The sequence below is a fragment of the Pogona vitticeps genome, chromosome 3 (genome assembly GCF_051106095.1).
Source record: "Pogona vitticeps strain Pit_001003342236 chromosome 3, PviZW2.1, whole genome shotgun sequence".
Classification (NCBI taxonomy): domain Eukaryota; kingdom Metazoa; phylum Chordata; class Lepidosauria; order Squamata; family Agamidae; genus Pogona; species Pogona vitticeps.
In genome coordinates this window covers 194,692,488-194,713,690 of record NC_135785.1, presented here as the reverse complement: position 1 = coordinate 194,713,690, position 21,203 = coordinate 194,692,488, and the positions used below count along the sequence as shown (strand labels likewise).

Genomic DNA, 21,203 nt, shown 5'->3' with positions numbered 1-21,203 from the left:
TGGATTCTTGCAATGTATATGTCAGCACTCTCTGTCAGTCTCTATACCCACTCACAAAAGGTTTGGGTAACTGGAGGTTGTTGGACTGGTTGTTAGCAAGTTACCACAACTGGGAACCATTCCTGGAAATGAGCATCCAGAGGTGGGAGAAGAAAATAGTTATCCTTGAAGCTTGCCTGTAACTTGACTCTCAAATGTCAGGTTTATAAGAAATGGACTTATATGGAACAGCTCAGACATTTTAACCCATTTACAAATAATGTTTTTCCTCTGCAAAAGCATACTAAAATAATCACAACTGAAAGTTGCTGCTTGAACTAGAGGATTTCAACAGGTCTTATTCCAGCTGTTCACTCAGTCTTATGAATGGCTTTGCTGACTTCTGCTGGGCAAAGGAGGACAATGATGAGAATGCAGATGTAGGAAAGTGCTAAATGCATTTATAATCTATTTAAGAAATTTAAAGTCCACACTGAAGAAAAGTCTTTCTCTTCCCTATTTTACATGTGCAAATAATAACACAAGGTGCTGCACTGTAGGCCAGCTTACATCACACTATATTGTGATGACAGAAGTAGAATGCTGTGTGCAAACCATCTTTCTCTTAGAGTCTATGTTTTCCCATGCTGGATCTCAGCATTAAAACACCTTCCACAGAATCTCCAGGACAGTCAATCATTCTTTGCCAAAGGCGTTGCTCTTCACCTTGAGAATCCATCCAGTCTACTTCTTTGCCATTGCTTAAACCTGGGAATGGGGAGGGGGGAATATCAAAAATCAGTTGTGTTTTCTGCAACCAGTAAAAGCTGCAATTGTTTAAAATTCTGCTTTATTCCTTCCTTAACTTTTGTTCTTCCTTTCAGATAAGGCAAAATACGGTCAGTACATTTTGTAATGGAGATTCCCTAATAGTCCTGGGGGAGGGGGGAAGTACATTTTCTTTTAGTTTATTTCATTATCATCATCTTAGAATTACAGAGCTGGAAGGGATCCTATGGATCATCAATTTCAGTCCTTGTCAGCGAGGTCCAGTGGAGAATCAAACTTCCAACCTCTGGCTCCACAGCCAGAGACCTAATTCATTGAACTATCTAGCTGTTTTAATGTTTTAGATGAATTTTTTAAAATTAATTGTTCTCATTAGTAAAAATAAAAACACAGTTCATTCATTTCCCAGTAGCTCATTCAAACAATTAATTCTAATTACTTTCATAAAAAGATTCAAGTGAGAACAAACATACAATTGTTAATTATTTTCAATTACAGATCACAGTGAGAACATAAACTGCATTAAGATATATACAGTGTATCTCTTGCACATAACATTTAACCACTATCAATATCATAGCTTACCTCTTGAACATAACTATTTAACTATACAACTATGAATATTTTATTTAAAAAACCCAGATTCATATTTTGCATTTCAGAAATGTTAAAACCCATAAACTCCAGGTAAAGACTCTTTAACATGAAGATGTTAATTATGTCACTTGTATAACCATCCCACAATGGGCATGCAGTAGTCCCCAATAGATTATACTGTTATAATCTAAATCATCCCTTGCCATCTATAATGACAAGACTGATGCACGATGTGAGCATAGCTCAAAGAATGCAGCCAATTTGTTGGAAGGGGAAGATACAAGGACATCAAAGAGAGAACTGTAGTAGGGAGGGTCTGGCCGTTTTTCAACCATATAACCAAATTGAGAGGACACCTAATTGGTAAGACTGGGGAATGGTACAATTTCTTGTTATTTTCCCTGGAATAATTAAAAATCAGACTATATAATATTAAGCAATGAATCAAATTCATACAACCCATTGGATGCTAAAGCTAAGGCTCCTGAAGGAAACGTAATCTGAAACAGGAGATTGATCAGATGCCTGCCATAGGATGGTTATACTGTACAGCTTCAACATTTAAATTATATAAGTGGGGCAATTTATGTCTTCATGTTAAAGAGTTGCAATCTGGAGTTTGTGGGTTTCACAATTTCTCTGAAGTAGAATCTTTGGAATTATTGGAATTTTTGGAATGAAATATTGGTAGTAATGTGGTTAATAGCCAGTGTCATGCAGTAGCCAGAGTGACAGAGTAGGACACAGAAGAACTGGGTTTGAATCTCTGCTTAGCCCTGGAGACTGACTGGGAGTATGGAACTGGTAAAACACACCTTAACATGAAAGCAACATTAGGGCCACTAGCAGTTAGTTCATAAATAAAACTAATAAAGAATAATAAGTTAGTTCTGACTTGATGGCACATAACAACAAGTAGTGAGGTTAAATAGTTACATTTAAGAGGTAAGCTATGATATTGATAATAAAGCAGTTAAATGTTATATCCAAGAGATAAGCTGTGTTAAGAGCATTAGCATAAAAGATGCAGTATTATGTTATCACTGTTACCTGTAATTGAAAATAATTAAGAAGTGACTGTATAATAATTATGCATCATATCTGTTTTCACTTGAATCTATAAATGGAAGTAATTTGAATGAACTGTGTAAATAATTTATTGAGAAATGAATCAATTGTTAACACATCATGGTCATATGTGAATAACAGTAAGGAACTGCAATATTCTGAAAATGTTATTTGTCTTTTCGGATATTATTCTGAACTGATGTACCTGTACATTTAATAAGCTGCAGTTTGCTTTCTATAACTACATGTACCTCGAGTACTTTTTGAGGATAATTTCCAGATAAGGGCCAGTGCAGTTTAGTGGATTGTGTTCCCTAAATCCCCACTCGGCCATGGAAACTCACTTGGCTGGGGCACTGGTAAAACCTCATCTTAAAATTGATCAACACACTTCAGAAACCTTACTAGAACCGCCATAAGTCAGAATCAATTTTGTTAGCAGATCACACTCGCACTACTTCCAGATAGGAAATAATGCCAAAGTGCATACAACCATAACATAATTGTTGTTGTTTAGTTGTTAAGTCATGTCCGACTCTTCGTGACCCTATGGACCAGAGCATGCTAGGCTTTCCTGTCTTCCACTGCCTCCTGGAGTTTGGTCAAATTCATCTTGGTTGCTTCAATGACACTGTCAAGCCATCTCATCCTCTGTCGTCCCCTTCTCCTCTTGCCTTCACACTTTCCCAACATCAGGGTCTTTTCCAGGGAGTCTTCTCTTCTCGTCAGATGGCCAAAGTACTGGAGGCTCAGCTTCCGGATCTGTCCTTCCAGTGAGCACTCAGAGCTGATTTCCTTCAGAATGGATAGGTTTGTTCTCTTTGTAGTCCAGGGGACTCTCGAGAGTCTCCTCCAGCACCACAATTCAAAAGCATCAATTATTCGGTGGTCAGATTCCTTTATGGTCCAGTTCTCACTTCCATACATTGCTACTAGAAAAACCATAGGTTTGACTATGTGGACCTTTGTCAGCAAAGTGATGTCTCTGCTTTTTAAGATGCTGTCTAGGTTTGTCATCGCTTTCCTCCAAAGAAGCAGGCATCTTTTAATTTTGTGGCTGCTCTCAGCATTTGCAGTGATCATGGACCTAAGAAAGTAAAATCTATCAAATGGTAGTTGTGGGTTTTTTGGCTCTTTGGCCGTGTTCTGAAGGTTGTTCTTCCTGATGTTTTGCCAGTCTCTGTGGCTGGCATCTTCAGAGGACTGGAGTAGGAACTCAGTCCATGCTCTGTTGCTGTTTGTTGGATAGTTGAGTATTTATAACTGTGGGAACAGCTCTTGTCCTTTTCAGGAGATAGGGTGATGATGGTGCTGAGGGTGTTTTTGTTGTGGATGTATTGTTGTGATAAGAGGGAAAGCATGTTTAGCAACAACCGGAAAAATCAGCAGTAGCTGAACATACCCTAAAATAAGCTGGACATGAAATTCTATTTCAAAATACTGAAGTACTGGACAACACCAGCAAGCATTATGTTAGACTGCACAGGGAAGCCATTGAAATCCATAAACACCAGCAGAGCTTCAATAAAAAAGAGGAAAGTCTAAAACTTAATAAGGCCTGGCTCCCAGCACTGGAAAATACAGTCTGCAAAAGGTCAACGATCTCTACCAGCCACAAGGGCCAGGGATCATTGCACAAAAAAGACAAGCTAAAGACACCCATCAATCACAGTGACAGATAATCTCTCCCTCTTATCACAACAATACATCCACAACAAAAACACCCTCATCACCCATTTCTTTGAGAACTTACCATAGTTTGCTGTGGTCCACACAGTAAAAGGCTTTTGTGTAGTCACATAAATTAATACTAGACTTTAAATTATAATATGTACATTCTAAAGGATATACCTGTTGACTCAATTCATATCATGTTAGGTCATCCTCTTCTCTAGCATTATTATCTTTTTCCAGTGAGCTTTGCCTTAGCATTTTTAAGCATTTTCGGGGAGACTTCTAGGGAGAGTTCAAGCTTGATGTGATCCAGAACCTATTTAGTATTCTTTCCAGCTGTCCTCCAACACCACATTTTCAATGAACTGATATTTTCCTGTCAGCTTTCTTAATTGTCTGGCTTTCACGTCCATATACAGTAATTGAAAGTAGTGAGGCATGTAGAACCAATAAGAAAGAACCCAGAAAAACTGAAGGCACAAGTGTATCTGCAGTAAATGCTGCTTCCCATGTAAATGGGAGGTCCTTCAAGTGCTTCAAGACCACCTGAGGGTCTGACTGCATTTCCCACCATTCATTAAAAAGCTTCAAACAGAGTTCTTGGTCGAGAGACTTAAGTGTTCTCATTCAACAGTATGTTGATTGGTTCTTAAAATAGTACACAAACCACAGTATTTTTTCTATTTCTCCATGCCCTGATGCTTCAACAGCTTCCCAACCTCCATTGAGAAACAGCTGTCAGGTCAAATTACACGACTTACCACTTCCAGTATTCAAACGAGCCCCTCCCAGAAAGATATTGCTGCTAAGGGATTCTTTGTCCCAGACAGTGAGTTCTACACAGACATTATGTATATCTCTAGTATTCAAGCCACTAAACGTGAAGGTATGGTTCCATTTGGGATTCACACTCTTCTTTATTACTGGGGTTTTATGTTTGGATGCTTTGTTGTTGTCAGGAAGCAAGTACCTAAAGGAAAAGAGGAACAGGACAAAAACAAGAGGACATTGTGTGTTTGTTATGAATATCTCATTAATTATATGTAAGAAGAAAGAACCACTAATATCTAATGAGAAAATATTACTATGCTACAAGCAAAAAAAAAAAAAAGCTATGGAAGAAGTGAAAGTATTATATAAAGATGAAAGGTAGAGAGGCTGAATAACCTCTTTCAATTTGTTATCACTTTATATCCAAACCATGGGTCTCCAGATGTTCTTGGACTACAGCTCCCAGAAATCTTGGCCAGCACAGCTAGTGGTGAGGGCTTCTGGAAGTTTTAGTCTAAGAACACTTGGGGACCCAAGACTGGGAACCACTGCTTTAGATGATGTTGCACACATAATTGTGTTTTATTACTTTGTTAGCCAGCCCCTGTGAAGCAATAAATGATGAGACATGGTATGAGATTAGGTACATTATCTTACTTGACATACACAGTCCAGATATATTAATCCAAGAGTTCTGCAAAAACTAAATTAAAATGCTAAACAGAAGATAAAAGAAATCACCCTTTGACAAATGTGTCAGAAGTGCCTCCAGACTTCACAGCTGTTAAATTCTTGGCTTCCTTGACAATAACTTCTAATATCCCTCCTGATGGTGGTTGTAAATTTGCTTTCTTCATTTTCTTGGAGCTTTTCTTTCCTTGAATAAAAATAATACCAGCTTTTGAGAAAGCTCTGGCTGCTGCAAAAATCAATACAGAAACTTTCATGCCAGTGTCCCGTTCACAGTAGAAGACAACTGCATAAGCACTCTTCCTGCTCTGGCAAGCTCCATTCAGTTCGTCCAATCTCACACTGATTGCAAAATTGGTCATATAACCATCCATGTTAAAGTCAAATGATGGAGAATATACCATCACTTACATCAGTGCTCCCCAACGTTTTCTGAGTTGCAGACCAGTTGGGTGGGTGGGGTCTGTGTGGGGGGCGCCCCCTGCACTCACGGGTGGGTGGGATGCACTAATGGAGGGGCAGAGCACGCTCATGTACATGTGCAAAGGGGTGGAGTGCATTTGCAGAGGGACACAATTGTGTGCATGCACAGAGGGGAAGGGTGCACTCACAGTGGGAAGGGCGTCTGTGTGTCTGGGTGGTGGGCCATGCATGTCGGGGGGGGGGAGAGATCTGTCTCTGCGGCCCGGTCCTGCCATGGCCACGGACCAGCACCGGGCCACAACTGGGGGTTGTGGACCCCTGACTTACATGTCTGCCTTTCTCATCCAGATGGGTATTCATGCCTCTGCAGTTAGCATGGCATCTGCCTAGCACACTATGTGCTCCCTCTGTCTTATTTAATATGATTTCCTCCACCCAAACAATTTGTCCTTTGGCTCTTAGAACAAAACAAATCTTTGCTCCTTTCTCCAGCTTCCTCAAATCTATTAACACAGCACATCTCTTTATAAAAAGGCTATACACCCAAACACACCCAGTTAAATACAATGCAGTTTCCCAAATGAAGGGGGATTGTTTAGGATACAGTAGTCAAGTGGCTAAATTTTGCTTCTACTCAAAGAGGGCTGCATAAGTGCAATGGTTCTAATTCATATTCCTTTCTAAAGGATTGCCATTAAAAAGCTGGACAAAGACCAACTCAAAGTCTCTACACACACCAAGTTGTACAGAAGTACCTCAATGAACTGAGTTGCATCCATTACATAATGGTTGCAGATAAGAGAAGGAAGAAGGATATCGGAAAACAACTAGCAAGAAATCACAGAAAGTAGTATAGACTGGAGACCTTTTTTGCATCAATATTAGCAGTACTGGATTCCAAACTGGATGCACATACACAAAGGTGCTTCTCTGATTTCTATAGAGACCATTGACATGTTTCTGTAATATTTTGTGTATACTGAAAATTTCAAGCCTTTTTAGATAACGTCAGATTATAACAATACACCAAGGAACTGACAGCAGATAAACTTCGTTACATTAGTTTAGAAACACAGATAATATGGGTTCCTGAAAGGTGTACCTCTGGGTCCTCAGTACTCAGAAAAATAAATCTATTTGTGGTTTCAAATTCCTTTAGAGGCTAGTAACTAACTGAGTACTAGACAATTTCAATTTCCCATAATCTTGTATTGTGATACTGTATATATGTAGCACACGATGTTGAATTTCTATCATGAAGAAGATGAAATTACAGGATGTTCCCAATGTTCATTTTACCTTGAATCTCTCCTAGCGGCAGTGTTAGATTCCTCTCAGGAGGGATGTACCGTAAGACAACAACCAGCTCGCCTTTGTATTGAAGGCCAGTGTCAGCTACAACTTCCACCTGAAACAGTAATGCAGAAAAAGAGTGTCTTGCTGTAGTTCACATATTCTTCCCTTCCAGCATGCATGGAGTAAAGGTAGGCAGGTCTAAATTATACATGACAAGCTTGAAAATTGCAGAATGTTAAAAAGTTAAAGAAGATTAAAGTGTGTGTTGTCAACCATGGCTTGCAAGCTTGCTAGAACCAAAAGTCGGCATAAAATTAAGTTCTGAAAATCAGAACAAAAACAAACTGATATGGAGCCTCTGCAGAACCCATTTCATGCAGTGTGACACACATTTGGCGATCATTCTTGAATATAAGAAGACAGAGCCATGCTAGATAAGACTGGAGGCCTTCTGTTCACATGGTGGCCAACTACTAAGCCTATGGAAGCCAGCCAGCCAGCAGATCATGAGAGCAAGTGCACCTTCTGTTTCACATTCCCCAGCAACTGATAGAGTCATACTGCCTTTGATACTGGAAGTGGTATACAGACATCCTATCAGCAGCCACGGATGACCCTAACCTAACCTCTAGCTTGTTACACATAACTCATAGTCTTACACTAACAACAATGGCTTCTTATTTAAAAACTCTAGGAGCACCTTTACTGGACATGGCTCACCCACCGTTCACCTGCATTGTCTTATCTCAGAGGCCAGGTCTATGCACAGTGGTGCACATATACGTAGCATGAGCCAATATTGCAGAAGGTTTTTTCCCCCATTATTCCAACAGGCTGCAGTTTGTGAACAGTTACTTGCCAGTGAAACCTCACCTTTGGCTGAAGGATAAGCCACTCATCCGCATGATTTTCAAAGTTCCAGGAATCAAAGGGTATCTCCACTTCTCCAAGAAAACTGTTGTGCCCAAATCTGTCATAGTGCCAAAGAGAAAGCTGCAGGGTCCGTGTCTCAAGTTGGGTATGGCTGATGACGTACTATCAAGAGACACAAGACCAAAACGAACATGTTTATATGTCTTTGCTTCCCCATAACTGGCTTATTTTGAAGCTTTTAGAGTAGTGGGTCCCAAATGCTTCAGCATTACAGGCCCTTTCTGCTTTTGTTTTTTCCCAAAAACTCTGATGCCTTCCCACTCTTCCCTTACCATCAGTCAAAACCGTTTCAACAGAATAAAGAAAAATAACAATAACTACTTAAAATCAAAAATAACATCACTTTTTTTTGAGAAATCCTAAATTCTAATAACATCTATCACAGAAATTTGTTTACGCTAATAAATGTTTTGAGGGTTTTCTAAATGAACATTTCACAGTCCCGTGCTCTTCCTTGAATACTTTCAAGCTCCCCTGAAGAACATGGCCCTAAATCTATGAATAAATGTCTGATTGCCTTCTATTCAGGAGGGTGTCAGAAAAGTAGAGAAGAAACATTTTCCTCCTCAGCCACAGCAGACATCATCAATCAGTGAAGGTTCTTATTAGTGCAAGATCTATGAAACCGAATTGTTTTCTTGAAAGTCTATTTTTCTTGCTGCTGCCTCATTCTTCTATTTTCTCACTAAACAATTATGATCACAAATGGGTCTTCTTAAAAATACCCTCTTCCCAGTTCTTAAACATCACCATAACTCCTTACCTTTGCTCATAATTAAAAACTGAAGGAAAAGTAACATATAAAAATAAAATAAAATAAAGTAATATGAGCGCTGCCTCTTAACTTCTGCTGGAGCTTCAAATTTTCAACCTTTCTTTAGATCACAAAGCTTTTATTTGTGGGAAGAGCACAGATATCACAGTATACAAGAAGACTGTAGAACAGAGTGGGATCTGGAGATCCATAGTCTAAGTCATCCACTGGGACCAACTGTGGCCGCACCATTGCTACCCAAAATAAAATTAGAAATGTCTGGAATTCTTCTGCCAGTTTCATTAAAAAAACACATTTTGGGGCAGATTTTGATAGTGTTAAGGTTTACAATCACATTACCGGATTTACAATCAAAAGAGAAAATGAATAAAAGGGGGGAGCCGTGTGGCCATTAGAAAATACAAAGGAAGACAGATAGATTAGTGAAAGCTCCACACAAAATGGTTAAGAAACAGAAACAATTATTGTTCCTTTATATGTGCTTTGTTTGAGGTCAATGTTCTAACTCAAAACATTTGGTTTCAAACAAAAGAAAACCCTTTCATTCTAGCAAATGCATCTAATTTTCAGATGACCACAATCGGAATGTGGAGGTCTGATGTATGGCTCTGTTTCTCACCTTCAGCACTTCATTGAACTCTGGATTCGTGGTATTGCTTTTGATTTTCGTCTTACGCTTGCTTTGGCGAGACTTGTCCGGCAGGAGATACGTTTTGACATAGCTGTAAATTAGGTAGCAAATCATTAACAGAATACGGCTTATACTACAATACTGCAAGCACAGAGGACATTCTTATGACACGGTTGTAATTTCCCACACAAAACAAACAGCTTGTGAGTCATGATACTAAGTGGGAGATTTAGCACAAAGTCATGATGATGTGCATAGGCCATACCACTTCAGATTACACATGATTATTCTTTTGTTTGTTTGTTTGTTTTAAGAAAAACAGAAAACTAGCATGTGAAAATGAAGGGTAACATAGTTGCCCCTTTGGCATGCTGATTTTCTATGTGAAATTACATCTATACAGTGGAATATTCAGTCACATTAATTCTGCACCTGTCTGGGTGACTCATGTTTATCTCAATGGAACATCTTGAACAGCCTTTAGAAGACTAGGCTGCAAACTCCCAAGTAATCATAGATATTGTGAAAATCAATGATTGTGCATGCCTTCGTGCTTCCTTCACAGAGCAAGCTCTTTTCCGATAACAATATATTCACATAACAATCAATCCTATGTGGTAAATCTCAGAGCCAATGTGGTGTAGTACTCAGAATGTTGGGCTATGACATGGAAGACTCACAGCTTAAATCCTCACTCAGCCATTAAAGTCAAAGGGGACCCTTCAGCCAGTCACAGGCTCTCATCCAAACCTACCCATCATAACTGTTTGGCGGCAAAGTCAAATAGAGGTGAGCCATGTATTAAGGTTATTGGACAAAAAGCAGGATAGAGATGTGACAAATAAAATAAAGTAAAGCTGACACTTCCAATATAATTGCAGTAATCGGGCTTTAATTACTTGACGTTCCTCGTTTATAGCTACAACTTATGTTCATTTTTAAAGATATAGTCCACTTCTAGAAGTTAAAAGAAGAGGTATCAACACAATCCACATATGCCTGATGTCAGGAAGCAATAAGGAGAGAAAAACAAATATTAAAAACTACAATTATGCAGCCATGTGCATAGCTTCAGTGCCCACGTAGCTGCTGAATTCAATGTAAAGAAAAACAGAATCCAATGTGGTTCACCATAATATAGTGCTGGGGTAATATGCATCAACAAGAATGTTTATTTCCTTGAAATAGATCTGTTTATAGGTAATGTATGAGAACCAAGGTTTGATCCTGGCCTGGTCTCATTAACCATCACTGAAACCACAATTCTTAGAAAATATAAAATAGGAAGTGGAAACTTCTGGTTTTCTCCTTGTGGATTCTGAAGATGAGCAGAAGAAGTGTAGAAATATATGACTCAAATGGGTCATGCACACACTGGAAAACTGAAGTTTCCTGTTTCCTTGCAGCTGGATTGTCGTCTTCCTTTACCTTCACTGCAACTTTTCGTATACTGCATTGAGAGAGATTTCTCCTGTTAAGATTTGCCAATTCACTGCACAAGTGAAAAAAGACTCCTCCTCTCTCCCAAGACATCTTGTAACCAAGAAGAGACTAAGAGACATCCGTCTTATTCCATGTGAGGTGTGTAAAAGAGAAGGGAGTTTCCTGTTGTTTTCCACACTATGCAAGCAAGAGCAAAATTGAGAGCTTGTGGGAAGCTACTTGATATTCTTTTTGCCAGCTAGCCATATTTATTTTACACAAATGTCTGTGCCTCATGTATCCCTAATTGCTCTTTCACAAGCAAACAGTAACTGAAGTCACAAGATTATACAATAGAACTGCCAGATAATAGAGATAACAACTCTTATTTGTCATTTACTTTTGGGAATCACCTGCAACCACCTTTATCCGATGCAAAAGGTGTATCAAATAAAACTTGATAACCTTTAAATTGGTACTAGACTCTTTGCTGTTTTGTTTGCAACTTACTAACATGACTACCCAGCCCCCAGAAAAGTTTAAATAAGAAGTTTAAAAGAATCCTCTTTGCTTACGGATCTGTCCTCTGCTTCTTTTCATCAGCTATTGCCAAGTTCTTGCATTTTTTTACTAGTATATTGAGGGTGTCGGTTTTATAGCTGTAGCTAATTTGAAGGCAAATTTCACCACTGATCTTCACGTTGCCATAGTCCCCAGTTTCACTATAAACACTCATCATACTATTGATGCTAGTCTGAAAAAAGAGATAAAGAAAGGCATCCATCAAGCTGACTCATATCTTTTAAGAGCCATATTCTTAACATCATTAATTTTACAGTAACAGTTCACATCCTCTGTCAGTGAAATATCTGACTAAGAATAATAAAAATGAGCAAAGGTGCATTATATTCTATAGAGGACTCAGTACTGTACTTTCTATCCATAATATAGTTGAGTATATATGCACCCCTGTACCAGAAAAAAACACTAGATTATTAAGGGCTGTCAAGAACAATGAGCTATATGACAATGGGTGCTACTACAGGAGGGAAGAATCACCTAAAATGGGGTGAGCACCACTCATTTTTGGGCATTCTCCTCTCTACAGCAGTGCAGTACATTTCAAAGGCTGAAGAGGACCCTAGGCTCTCCTGAGGACCTTTTTGAGTAGCACAGCCGGGGGAGATGGGAGATAAGAAATGCAGGGAACGAAATGAAGGAGAGGAAATGTTCCTTATATGAAGTTCTTTAAAACAATTTAGGTGCTAAGCCAGTTTTAAAACAAAAACAAAACAAAACTTGTGTCTAACTTCAGTTATTTGCAATAGACTACCTATTGTATGTTTTGAAATAATATTTATCCTATTATAATAGGCAACAGTTCTTTATGGGCACTTTCAAAACAGAGAAAAAAAGTCACAGAATTATGAAAATAGGGGGAAAGCCCACTACTTCCCAAGGCCATTCAACCCACTGTTGAACAGCTCTTGCCTGAAGGGTAAAAGCATGTTCAGCCATAAGCCGATTCTGCATAATTTTCACACACTGGCTCTCAGCCTGCTGTCAAAAGAGAATAAATCTGCTCCATTTTCTGCTTTGCGGTCTCTCAGATATCTGAGAACGACTAACATGTCTCCCCCAAATCTTCTTTTGTCTCATTTAATCATCCTGTCTACATAACCATCCAATTTCTTTATAAAAGATTGTGAGTACCAGCAGCCGCAAGAAAGAATTTTGTGGCACTCCACTCAAAACCTCCCCAGACTAACATGGAGCCATTCAGTCAGCACCTACAGAGGAAGGCCGTTCAATCTCCAACCGCACAGAGAGTCCACCTTCTAGTCAGTCCAAATTCTGTTACTTTGTCAACTAGGATATTATGGCAGTCTTTGTCAACTACTTAGCTCCAATCATTACAAACAGAATCCATGACTCTCCTATGATTTGCTCTACTAATTAACTTCTTGCTGACAAACCCATACTGGGTCCTGGTAGACAATGCATGCACTGTTCTTCATATACTCATAGACTGGCCCACTGTAAAAGCTTGCCATCAGTGTAAGGCCAAACATGTGTGCATGTTTTGGACTATGACTCCCAAAATTTCCCGCTGACTCTGCTGCCTAGGGAACTCTGGGACTTGTAGTCCACCAGCACAAATGTATACCTCTACTCTATGCTTTCCCAGTTTCATCCCTTCCTAAGCCAGTCAATTTTTTATATGAAGCTTTGCACGTCTTCAGTCTTCTGACAGTTCTTCAATAAGTTTTACATATTACAGACTGGGTCCTGAAGTAATGTCTGGTTCTTTAATAGTCTGAAATTATGTTGCAAAGTTATGCTAATGCTGTAATATTTAGATGCAAACTGCTGTAAGTTAAGAAATTTCTGTAGGCAGTATTTGTTCAATACTGAACCTCACAACTCAATATGCAACAGTTAATGTCTATCAAGATTTCTTAACCTGAATAAATTTGCTTCCAAAAGTTACACAGTTTGAATAACTGTACAACAAGATTTCAGGCGATGTTTTATTTCTGGACACTGATCAGTTACCACAGAATAAAGATTGGAATTTGTTTCAATCTTGATACCCTATTTAATATCATACATGTGCCTAATATTTCTTCCTCTTGTGTTTCCTGGGGTCCTTCCCAATGAGGTATGGGCAATCCCATAATTTTGCTGAGATTATTCATTTCCAAAGGTAAAATGATAGCATTTCAGAGAAAACTGTTGGCTACTCTTACTGTTTTTAAAGAGGCAGTGAATAAACTACAAAAATAGTTTAGCTAACCATTAGAGAGAAATGAGAACAGAAGTACAAAAAAATGAAAACATGAATGTGTCAGAAGAATAAAGAGAACTTACAGTATCACCATCTGCTTCTGGAACATTTAGATAGGTCCATTTTTTATCAGAGCCTAAAGGAGAATTCTTTAAGAGAATGAAAAGGAAAGAAGTAGAAGGTATGGCATTATGGAGTTGCCATAAGAATTCAGAAAAGCACAGAAAAGATTTAGAAAAGGTATGGTATCAAAGTGCTTTGAACAGAAAAGATTACAGATACTGTACATACATGAGAGTATTTTTCTTCTGTAACAATGAAACCAATCAGGAAAAGTACGTATTTCCCTCTTTTGATACTACAGATGATTTGGAATAAAAATTACTCCTTATTGTGAGAAAGATTACTGTAGCATCTAGTTACTAACAAGCATGAATCAAGATATTTTAAGGAACATTCTGCTTAAATAACTGCTTAAAAGTACAAGTGATGTTAATGCTGCTAGTTTTATGTTATTTACTAGTTTCAATCAACCAAAATATGCACACCAAATATTGAGTAAGGTAGTCCACCGTCTATGCAATGCTCAATGCTTTATACATTTTGGTTGTGTGTATATCATATATGAATACCTTTACCTGTATTGTAACTGTAATATGATCAGCGCCCGTGAGCCCTAACAGTGGCAGTGCAAAGGACAATTCCAAATTACAGCTTGGCAGGACTGGAGGCAATCTATTGCACTCTCCTTCAACTGTGTTCAAACCAGAAGATTCTATAATGCCTGAACAGGGTTTCTGTTAAGAGTTCATTCTGCAATTATTTTTATTGCTCTGAGCCTTTGCACACAGACTGGGTTGTAATTAAATCTAAGACTCAAGTAAGCATGACAAGTATTAAGGGGGGAAAACACAGAGTAAAAGATCTTCTGTGAATTCTAGTGCACGAAAGTGCCTCTGTGAAATGAGAGAAAGGATCCTTCCATCAAGGGTCCTGTTCCATTGCCACCCCCCTTCTCCCATGAGGTTTTTTGCGGGGGTCTGTTCCCTTCCATGTCCTTCATCCTTATCTGACATGCCGGTCTAGGTGACCCAGCTGCACTGCAGCAGAAAACTAGTTGAACATTTTTCTCTAAGGTCACAAACATTATATTTTAAAAGAATTATCCCAGATGAAATTCTAAGATAATTGAATCTCTTATCAAATACTTAAGCTTCCATGAAATCATGACACATATTACATAGCATGGCTCTTCACACAGCGGTCAAAATCCTGTTGCTTAGTAAATTGCACCAGAGTAGGCCCAATGAATCAATGGAGATTTGGTGACTCAACTCCTCCATAAATTCAATTGATTCAAATAGGCCTACTCCAACTGTGACTTACTTTAGAATAACAAATCACAACTAGAGTAGGCCCATTTGAATTAATGGACACTATGGAGGAGTTACGTCATAAAATTCCCAATGCTTCAACGGGCCTACTCTAGTGCCATTTACTATGCTAAGCAACAAGAATCTGACCAGTCAATCTGTGCAAAGGAGTCCATATTTCTTTATTCATTAGAATATGCTCAATCGTGCACAAGTAACTTATATGGCTTTTTAACTTTCTTTTGCTTTTGATTGTGAGACCAACACTGAACATGAATCCACCACTTTTCCTCCAGTATAAATGCATTATACACACAGCTGCACTTCTTTCTAGTTCCTACCCCTTATGGTCATATGTGTGCAAGATAATTGTAAATTCAACTACATGCCTGCTATCTTTAGGAAAACAGAAAAACAGATTTATCTTCAAAATCTAGATTTTCCAACAGCTCCTTCTGTCATGTTCAGGAAATTGTTGAAAACTTAAACATTCAAAACTTTCTTTAAAAACCAAGTCTCCCAGATGTTTTTAATATTAATATTTTTTTCTGTTCTTGCTTTCTCTTTTCTTTTTGTATTATTATTTTTAATATTTATTGTTATATGTAGTACTATGTGAAGTATCCAGATTTTAAAGATTTAACTTGTAAACCACCCAGAGTATGTTGTGCACTAATGAAGTGGTATATAAATCAGATAAATAAATAAACTAGTGTCCTAATGCATCAATGTGACAACAATAACAAATATTTTAATAGATGGATTATCGATCTTGACCCAAGAAAGCTGCCTCTATCTTGTACACTGACAGAACTCTCACATTCATTTTATATTTTGGGAATGTCAAACATTCATAAATAGTATCCACAGCTTAAAGTAACTGTTTAAAGTCCTCTCCCATGTATAATTGCTCTTTTCTTCCAAATTCTAACACAACCCATTGTTGGGGGTCATTTGGATGTGATATATCTGATAGAAGCTTTAACATGTTCTGGAATTAGAGTGCAAGTTATTCATGACCAGGGAGTAATATGGATTGGGAAATGTGGTTGCAGAAAATGGCAATTTAGTATAAGAAATGGGAATATGAACTGTGTGATGCAACATTCTACAACTTTTACTAAAAAGCAGAATAAAGTAAGAGCATATGAAATACAACGTAATCCACTGCAGGATGAACTCTAAAAAACAAAAACATAAAGGTTATGGGGACTTACTGTTGATAAACCACTTTTCAAATTGGTCCTTCTCTTTGAGTAGCCGGAGGCCACAATGTCATCAATATCTTCCTCTTCCTCAAGATAATCCTAATGGACAGAGAACAAGGGAGATTGAGAGTAAAAGCTTGTCCGCAGAACTAGGAAATGAGATAATCTGCACACAAGATCTGGCCATCCTCTATACAAAGGACTATGGCGACACAAAATAAACATTTGAAACAATAATATTCAAGAACCACTGACAGAAAAACCCAGTCTTTCTTGAACACTGTTCAGAATCTCATGCTTCAGTATGACTGAACAGAAAAACTTCAAAGACAAAATTCTAAAGGGAAGCTTGATACACTTTGAACCAAAATATATAATGAGAATCAGGCATACCTCTTAGTATTTTGGTGCTTGAACAAAAATAGAGGCTTCTTATCTCATTACATATATGAGTACATCCATGGAGATGTATCTGTTTTATTACCCTACTTGGATTAAATGATTTTTTTCAAAAGGAATATGAGACAAATAGGTCACTTCTGGTCTCAGATCATGTTTTACTCTCTTGAAAGCTGAACCAATTGCTTCAACTTAGAGGATAACTGACGTGTAATTCACCTTCCTATTGCCAAGATGTTTATGTTAACCAGTCTATTGGAAGTATACATTTTATTACATTCTGCCCCACTCCCAACACCAGAACCATTGTGCATGCAAATGTGTGAATATAGCCCATTTATATAAAGAAGTGGGCTACGACCACAAAAAACTCTTGCCAAATCTAACCTGTTCGTCTTAAAAACACCACCAGACTGTTACTTTAGTAAATTTTTGAATACAAAACTACACGTCACACAGAAGCCTTGAGAGCATACAGAGCTAGCCATTCCATCAATCGTTTTGGTTGCACTGTAGTCCACTGAAAACAGAAGGGAAAGACAGTATGCTTCTATTTATGGGACATATAAGCAAACTTGCAAACTGCAGTAGGACTGTCTGTGAGGGTTCGGTTTTAGGCTCCTCTTTCTGTTCAAAAAAATCAGTAGATTTTTGTTGCTTCAAAACATGTGAAAGATTTATTGGTCCATTTAACAGTAAACAAGTGTCCGTGACATGATTATGAGTCATCTCCTTCTGCCAACAAGTCTGGGAGGGTTCTCCAATCTTCAAACAGGAACGGGTTGCCATAACTATTGTTCCATGGTCCCAGTAAATCAGCAGGGACCCAGTCTCTCACGCTTTGCCCCGTTGAACCTTCCAACAAGAGCATGGTCTCGTCCTCCCGACTGACATTCCACGGGGTTCATCCCTCGGGGTCTCAATCCTCCCAGGGTCCTCCCTGTAGTTCTTCTTCCTCATCTCTCTTATTCTCCATTCTAGCTTCTCTCTCCTTTCTGTCTTTACTGTTTCCTTCTCTTCTCTCAACCTCCTCCCATAATCCTGTCCAGGGATCCTTCATCCACACCCATTCCCAGCCTGGTGGCAACTGACTCTTCTTCCTTTTTACCTCCCCTGTTCCTGCCTCAAACACCAGTCTCTTCTTCCTTTCTTTTCCCGCCTTTTCCTCCTGGACCTCTCTCGTTGTCACACCCTGCAAGTTCTCAGTCAACTCCGCTATTTCTGTCCCTTGCTGAGCTTCTGCCGCAGGTTCTGGTGCTGCCTGGGGACTCTCCTCCTTATTCTTGCTGTGGGGGAGGGACAGCTCTCCAGCGAGTGGGGCATCCTTCTTGCCTTCTGTCTCACACTGTCATATCCATGGGATCAGTATCTACTGATTCATTTATCCATGGTCTAAACCAGTGATGGGATGTGGTGGCGCTGTGGGCTAAACCGCAGAAGCCTCTGTGCCACAAGGTCAGAAGACCAGCAGTCATAAGATTGAATCCACGCAACGGAATGAGCTCCCGTCACTTTGTCCCAGCTCCTGGCCAACCTAGCAGTTCGAAAGCATGCAAATGCAAGTAGATAAATAGGTACCACCACGGTGGGAAGGTAAAACAGAGTTCCCTAGTCACACTGGCCACGTGGCAATGGAAACTGTCTTTGGACAAGCGCTGGCTCTACGGCTTGAAAACGGGATGAGCACCTCTCCCTAGAGTTGGACACCACTGGACTAAATGTCAAGGGGAACCTTTACTTTTAAAACCAGTGATGGCTAACCTTTTTGAGCCCGAGTGCCCAAACTGAAAGAAAGAAAGAAAGAAAGAAAGAAAGAAAGAAAGAAAGAAAGAAAGAAAGAAAGAAAGAAAGAAAGAAAGAAAGAAAGAAAGAAAGAAAGAAAAAAGAAAAAACCAGTGGGCGATGAGCCACAGTGGCGGTGGAAGCAGAAGTGGCAGCAAAAGGGGGAATCCCAGGCATGGAGGTGCCTCCAGACCCCACTCTGGATCCATCTCCAGTCCGGCCCAACCCTTGCCAGCACCAGCTGCTTCAGATCCTGGCCCACCGCCTGTAGGGGCACTAGCACTGCGGCTGCAGCCGCCTCCTCAGGTATGTCTGCCAGGGGTAGCAATCCAGCAATGTATGGCTCACGTGCCCACAGAGATGCATGTCAGCTGTGGCATGCATGCCATAGGTTCACCACTGCTGAACTATTAAAAATAAGTTACCAGAACTGTCCACTATAGGTAGAGACCATGTTATCAAAATAGCATTTGGTATAATCCGTATTTTTCAGCATCCGCAGGGTGTATGTCCTGCAAACCAGTCCCCTCCACAGATACGGGGGTTCTACTGTACATGTGTTCTGGTTAACCCATATGCAGTTAACCCGTTTGCTTGCTCAATAAGGTTTCTCTTATTCTTCTCTCAGTATGAACTGTTACACAAATGAAGTACTGAATTTGATACAGCCAAACTTCTGTTAGCCATTGTAAAATGATGCAAATATAAAGACAGCACTATCTGGTTTATAGACTTGATGTGAATTTTAACTCACCAATTCCTGGTCCAATGCTCCAGGTACAGATCTACTTCTTATGCTTAAAGCATCTTCATTTCCTTCTGAAATAGACCCACTGAGATCTATTTCTGATCTGCTCCGATCTGCAGAATAGAACAGAAAAGGAAAATAATGTGTTAAGTCCCTTGAAATCTATAAAGAATATATATATAGATATATATATATAGTTAGGCATCCTTCAGTCTCGAAAGACTATGGTAGCGTGCTCTGTATGGAGGACTTGGAACAGCGTCTAGTGTGGCTGAGGAGGCCAATTCGAGAGTGACAATCCCTTCCACACTGAAGACAAATCCAATCTGTCCCCTGTCCAGCTCCCTGGTTTTGCTGCTTTTGTGACTTCCTCTTTGCCTCGGCCTGCTGGGCAAGGGTCGCTTCAAATTGGGAGAGGCTGCAATGCAGTGCCTGCCTCCAGGCTGAACGCTCAGATGTCAGGGTTTCCCATCTGTTGAGGTCTATTCCTAAGGCCTTCAGATCTCGCTTGCACACGTCCTTGTATCGCAGATGTGGTCTCCCTCTGGGGCGATTTCCCTGCACTAATTCTCCATACAGGAGGTCCTTTGGAATCCGACCATCAGCCATTCTCACAACGTGCCCAAGCCAACGTAGACGTCGCTGTTTCAGTAATGTATTCATGCTGAAAATTCCAGCTCGTTCTAGGACTACTCTGTTTGGGACTTTGTCCTGCCAGGTGATACCAAAAATCCGTCGGAGGCAACGCATATGGAACGTGTTCAGCTTCCTCTCCTGCCATGCACAAAGGGTCCAGGACTCGCTGCAGTACAGGAGTGTGCTTAGGACACAGGCTCTATAGACTTGGATCTTTGTATGTGTCATCAGCTTCTTATTGAGCCATACTCTCTTTGTGAGTCTAGAGAACATGGTGGCTGCTTTGCCAATGCATTTATCCAGCTCGACATCCAGAGAGAGGGTGTCTGAGATGGTTGAGCCAAGGTACACAAAGTCATGAACAACCTCCAATTCTTGTGTAGAGATGGTAATGGAAGGAGGTGAGTCCACGCCCTGGCCCGTGCCTTGTGTTTTCTTCAGGCTGATTGTTAGTCCAAAGTCTTGGTAGGCCTTGCTGAAATGATTCATGAGTTGTTGGAGGTCTTCAGCAGAGTGGGCAACGATGGCTGCATCATCTGCGAAGAGGAAGTCCCGCATGCATTTCAGTTGGACTTTGGTCTTCGCTCTCAATCTAGAGAGATTAAAGAGCTTTCCGTCTGATCTAGTCCGGAGATAGACACCCTCGGTTGCAGTTCCAAAGGCATGCTTCAGCATGACAGCAAAAAAGATCCCAAAAAGTGTTGGTGCGAGGACACAGCCCTGTTTCACTCCACTTCGGATGTCAAAGGGGTCTGATGTTGAGCCGTCAAAAACTACAGTGCCTTTCATTCCCTCATGGAAAGATCTGATGATGTTAAGGAGACGAGGTGGACATCCAATCTTGGGAAGTATTTTAAAAAGGCCATCCCTGCTAACCAGATCAAATGCTTTTGTAAGGTCTATGAAGGCCACTAAGAGTGGCTGTTGTTGTTCCCTGCATTTCTCCTGCAGCTATCGGAGGGAGAATACCATGTCAGTGGTGGATCTATTAGCTCGAAATCCGCACTGTGATTCTGGATAGACTCTGTCTGCAAGCACCTGGAGCCTCTTCAGAACAACACGGGCAAGCAGCTTCCCTACAACACTAAGAAGAGAGATGCCACGGTAGTTATTGCAGTCACCCCTGTCTCCTTTGTTCTTGTACAATGTGACAATGTTTGCATCCTTCATGTCCTGTGGTACTCCACCTTCCCTCCAGCAGAGACAAAAGACTTCATACAG

General features: G+C 39.9%; 1 protein-coding gene across 6 annotated transcripts in view; it reads right to left on the bottom strand.

Moving 5' to 3' along the window:
• Nucleotides 1-21,203, bottom strand: part of SYTL5 (synaptotagmin like 5) — an 83,309-nt gene continuing 62,106 nt past the window's right edge. For 4 of the 6 annotated variants that reach the window (XM_020777675.3, XM_078390490.1, XM_020777676.3 and 1 more), the window contains 10 exons: nucleotides 19,353-19,459; nucleotides 16,427-16,516; nucleotides 13,920-13,985; nucleotides 11,624-11,802; nucleotides 9,615-9,717; nucleotides 8,161-8,322; nucleotides 7,291-7,399; nucleotides 5,620-5,755; nucleotides 4,869-5,077; nucleotides 1-747 (listed from right to left, as the gene is read on the bottom strand). In XM_020777675.3, coding sequence (XP_020633334.3) covers nucleotides 605-747; nucleotides 4,869-5,077; nucleotides 5,620-5,755; nucleotides 7,291-7,399; nucleotides 8,161-8,322; nucleotides 9,615-9,717; nucleotides 11,624-11,802; nucleotides 13,920-13,985; nucleotides 16,427-16,516; nucleotides 19,353-19,459 — 1,304 coding nt within the window. In that variant the 3' untranslated portion in view covers nucleotides 1-604. The remainder of the gene's footprint in view (nucleotides 748-4,868; nucleotides 5,078-5,619; nucleotides 5,756-7,290; nucleotides 7,400-8,160; nucleotides 8,323-9,614; nucleotides 9,718-11,623; nucleotides 11,803-13,919; nucleotides 13,986-16,426; nucleotides 16,517-19,352; nucleotides 19,460-21,203) is intronic. The other 2 variants (XM_078390489.1, XM_020777677.3) reach the window with 2 other exon arrangements.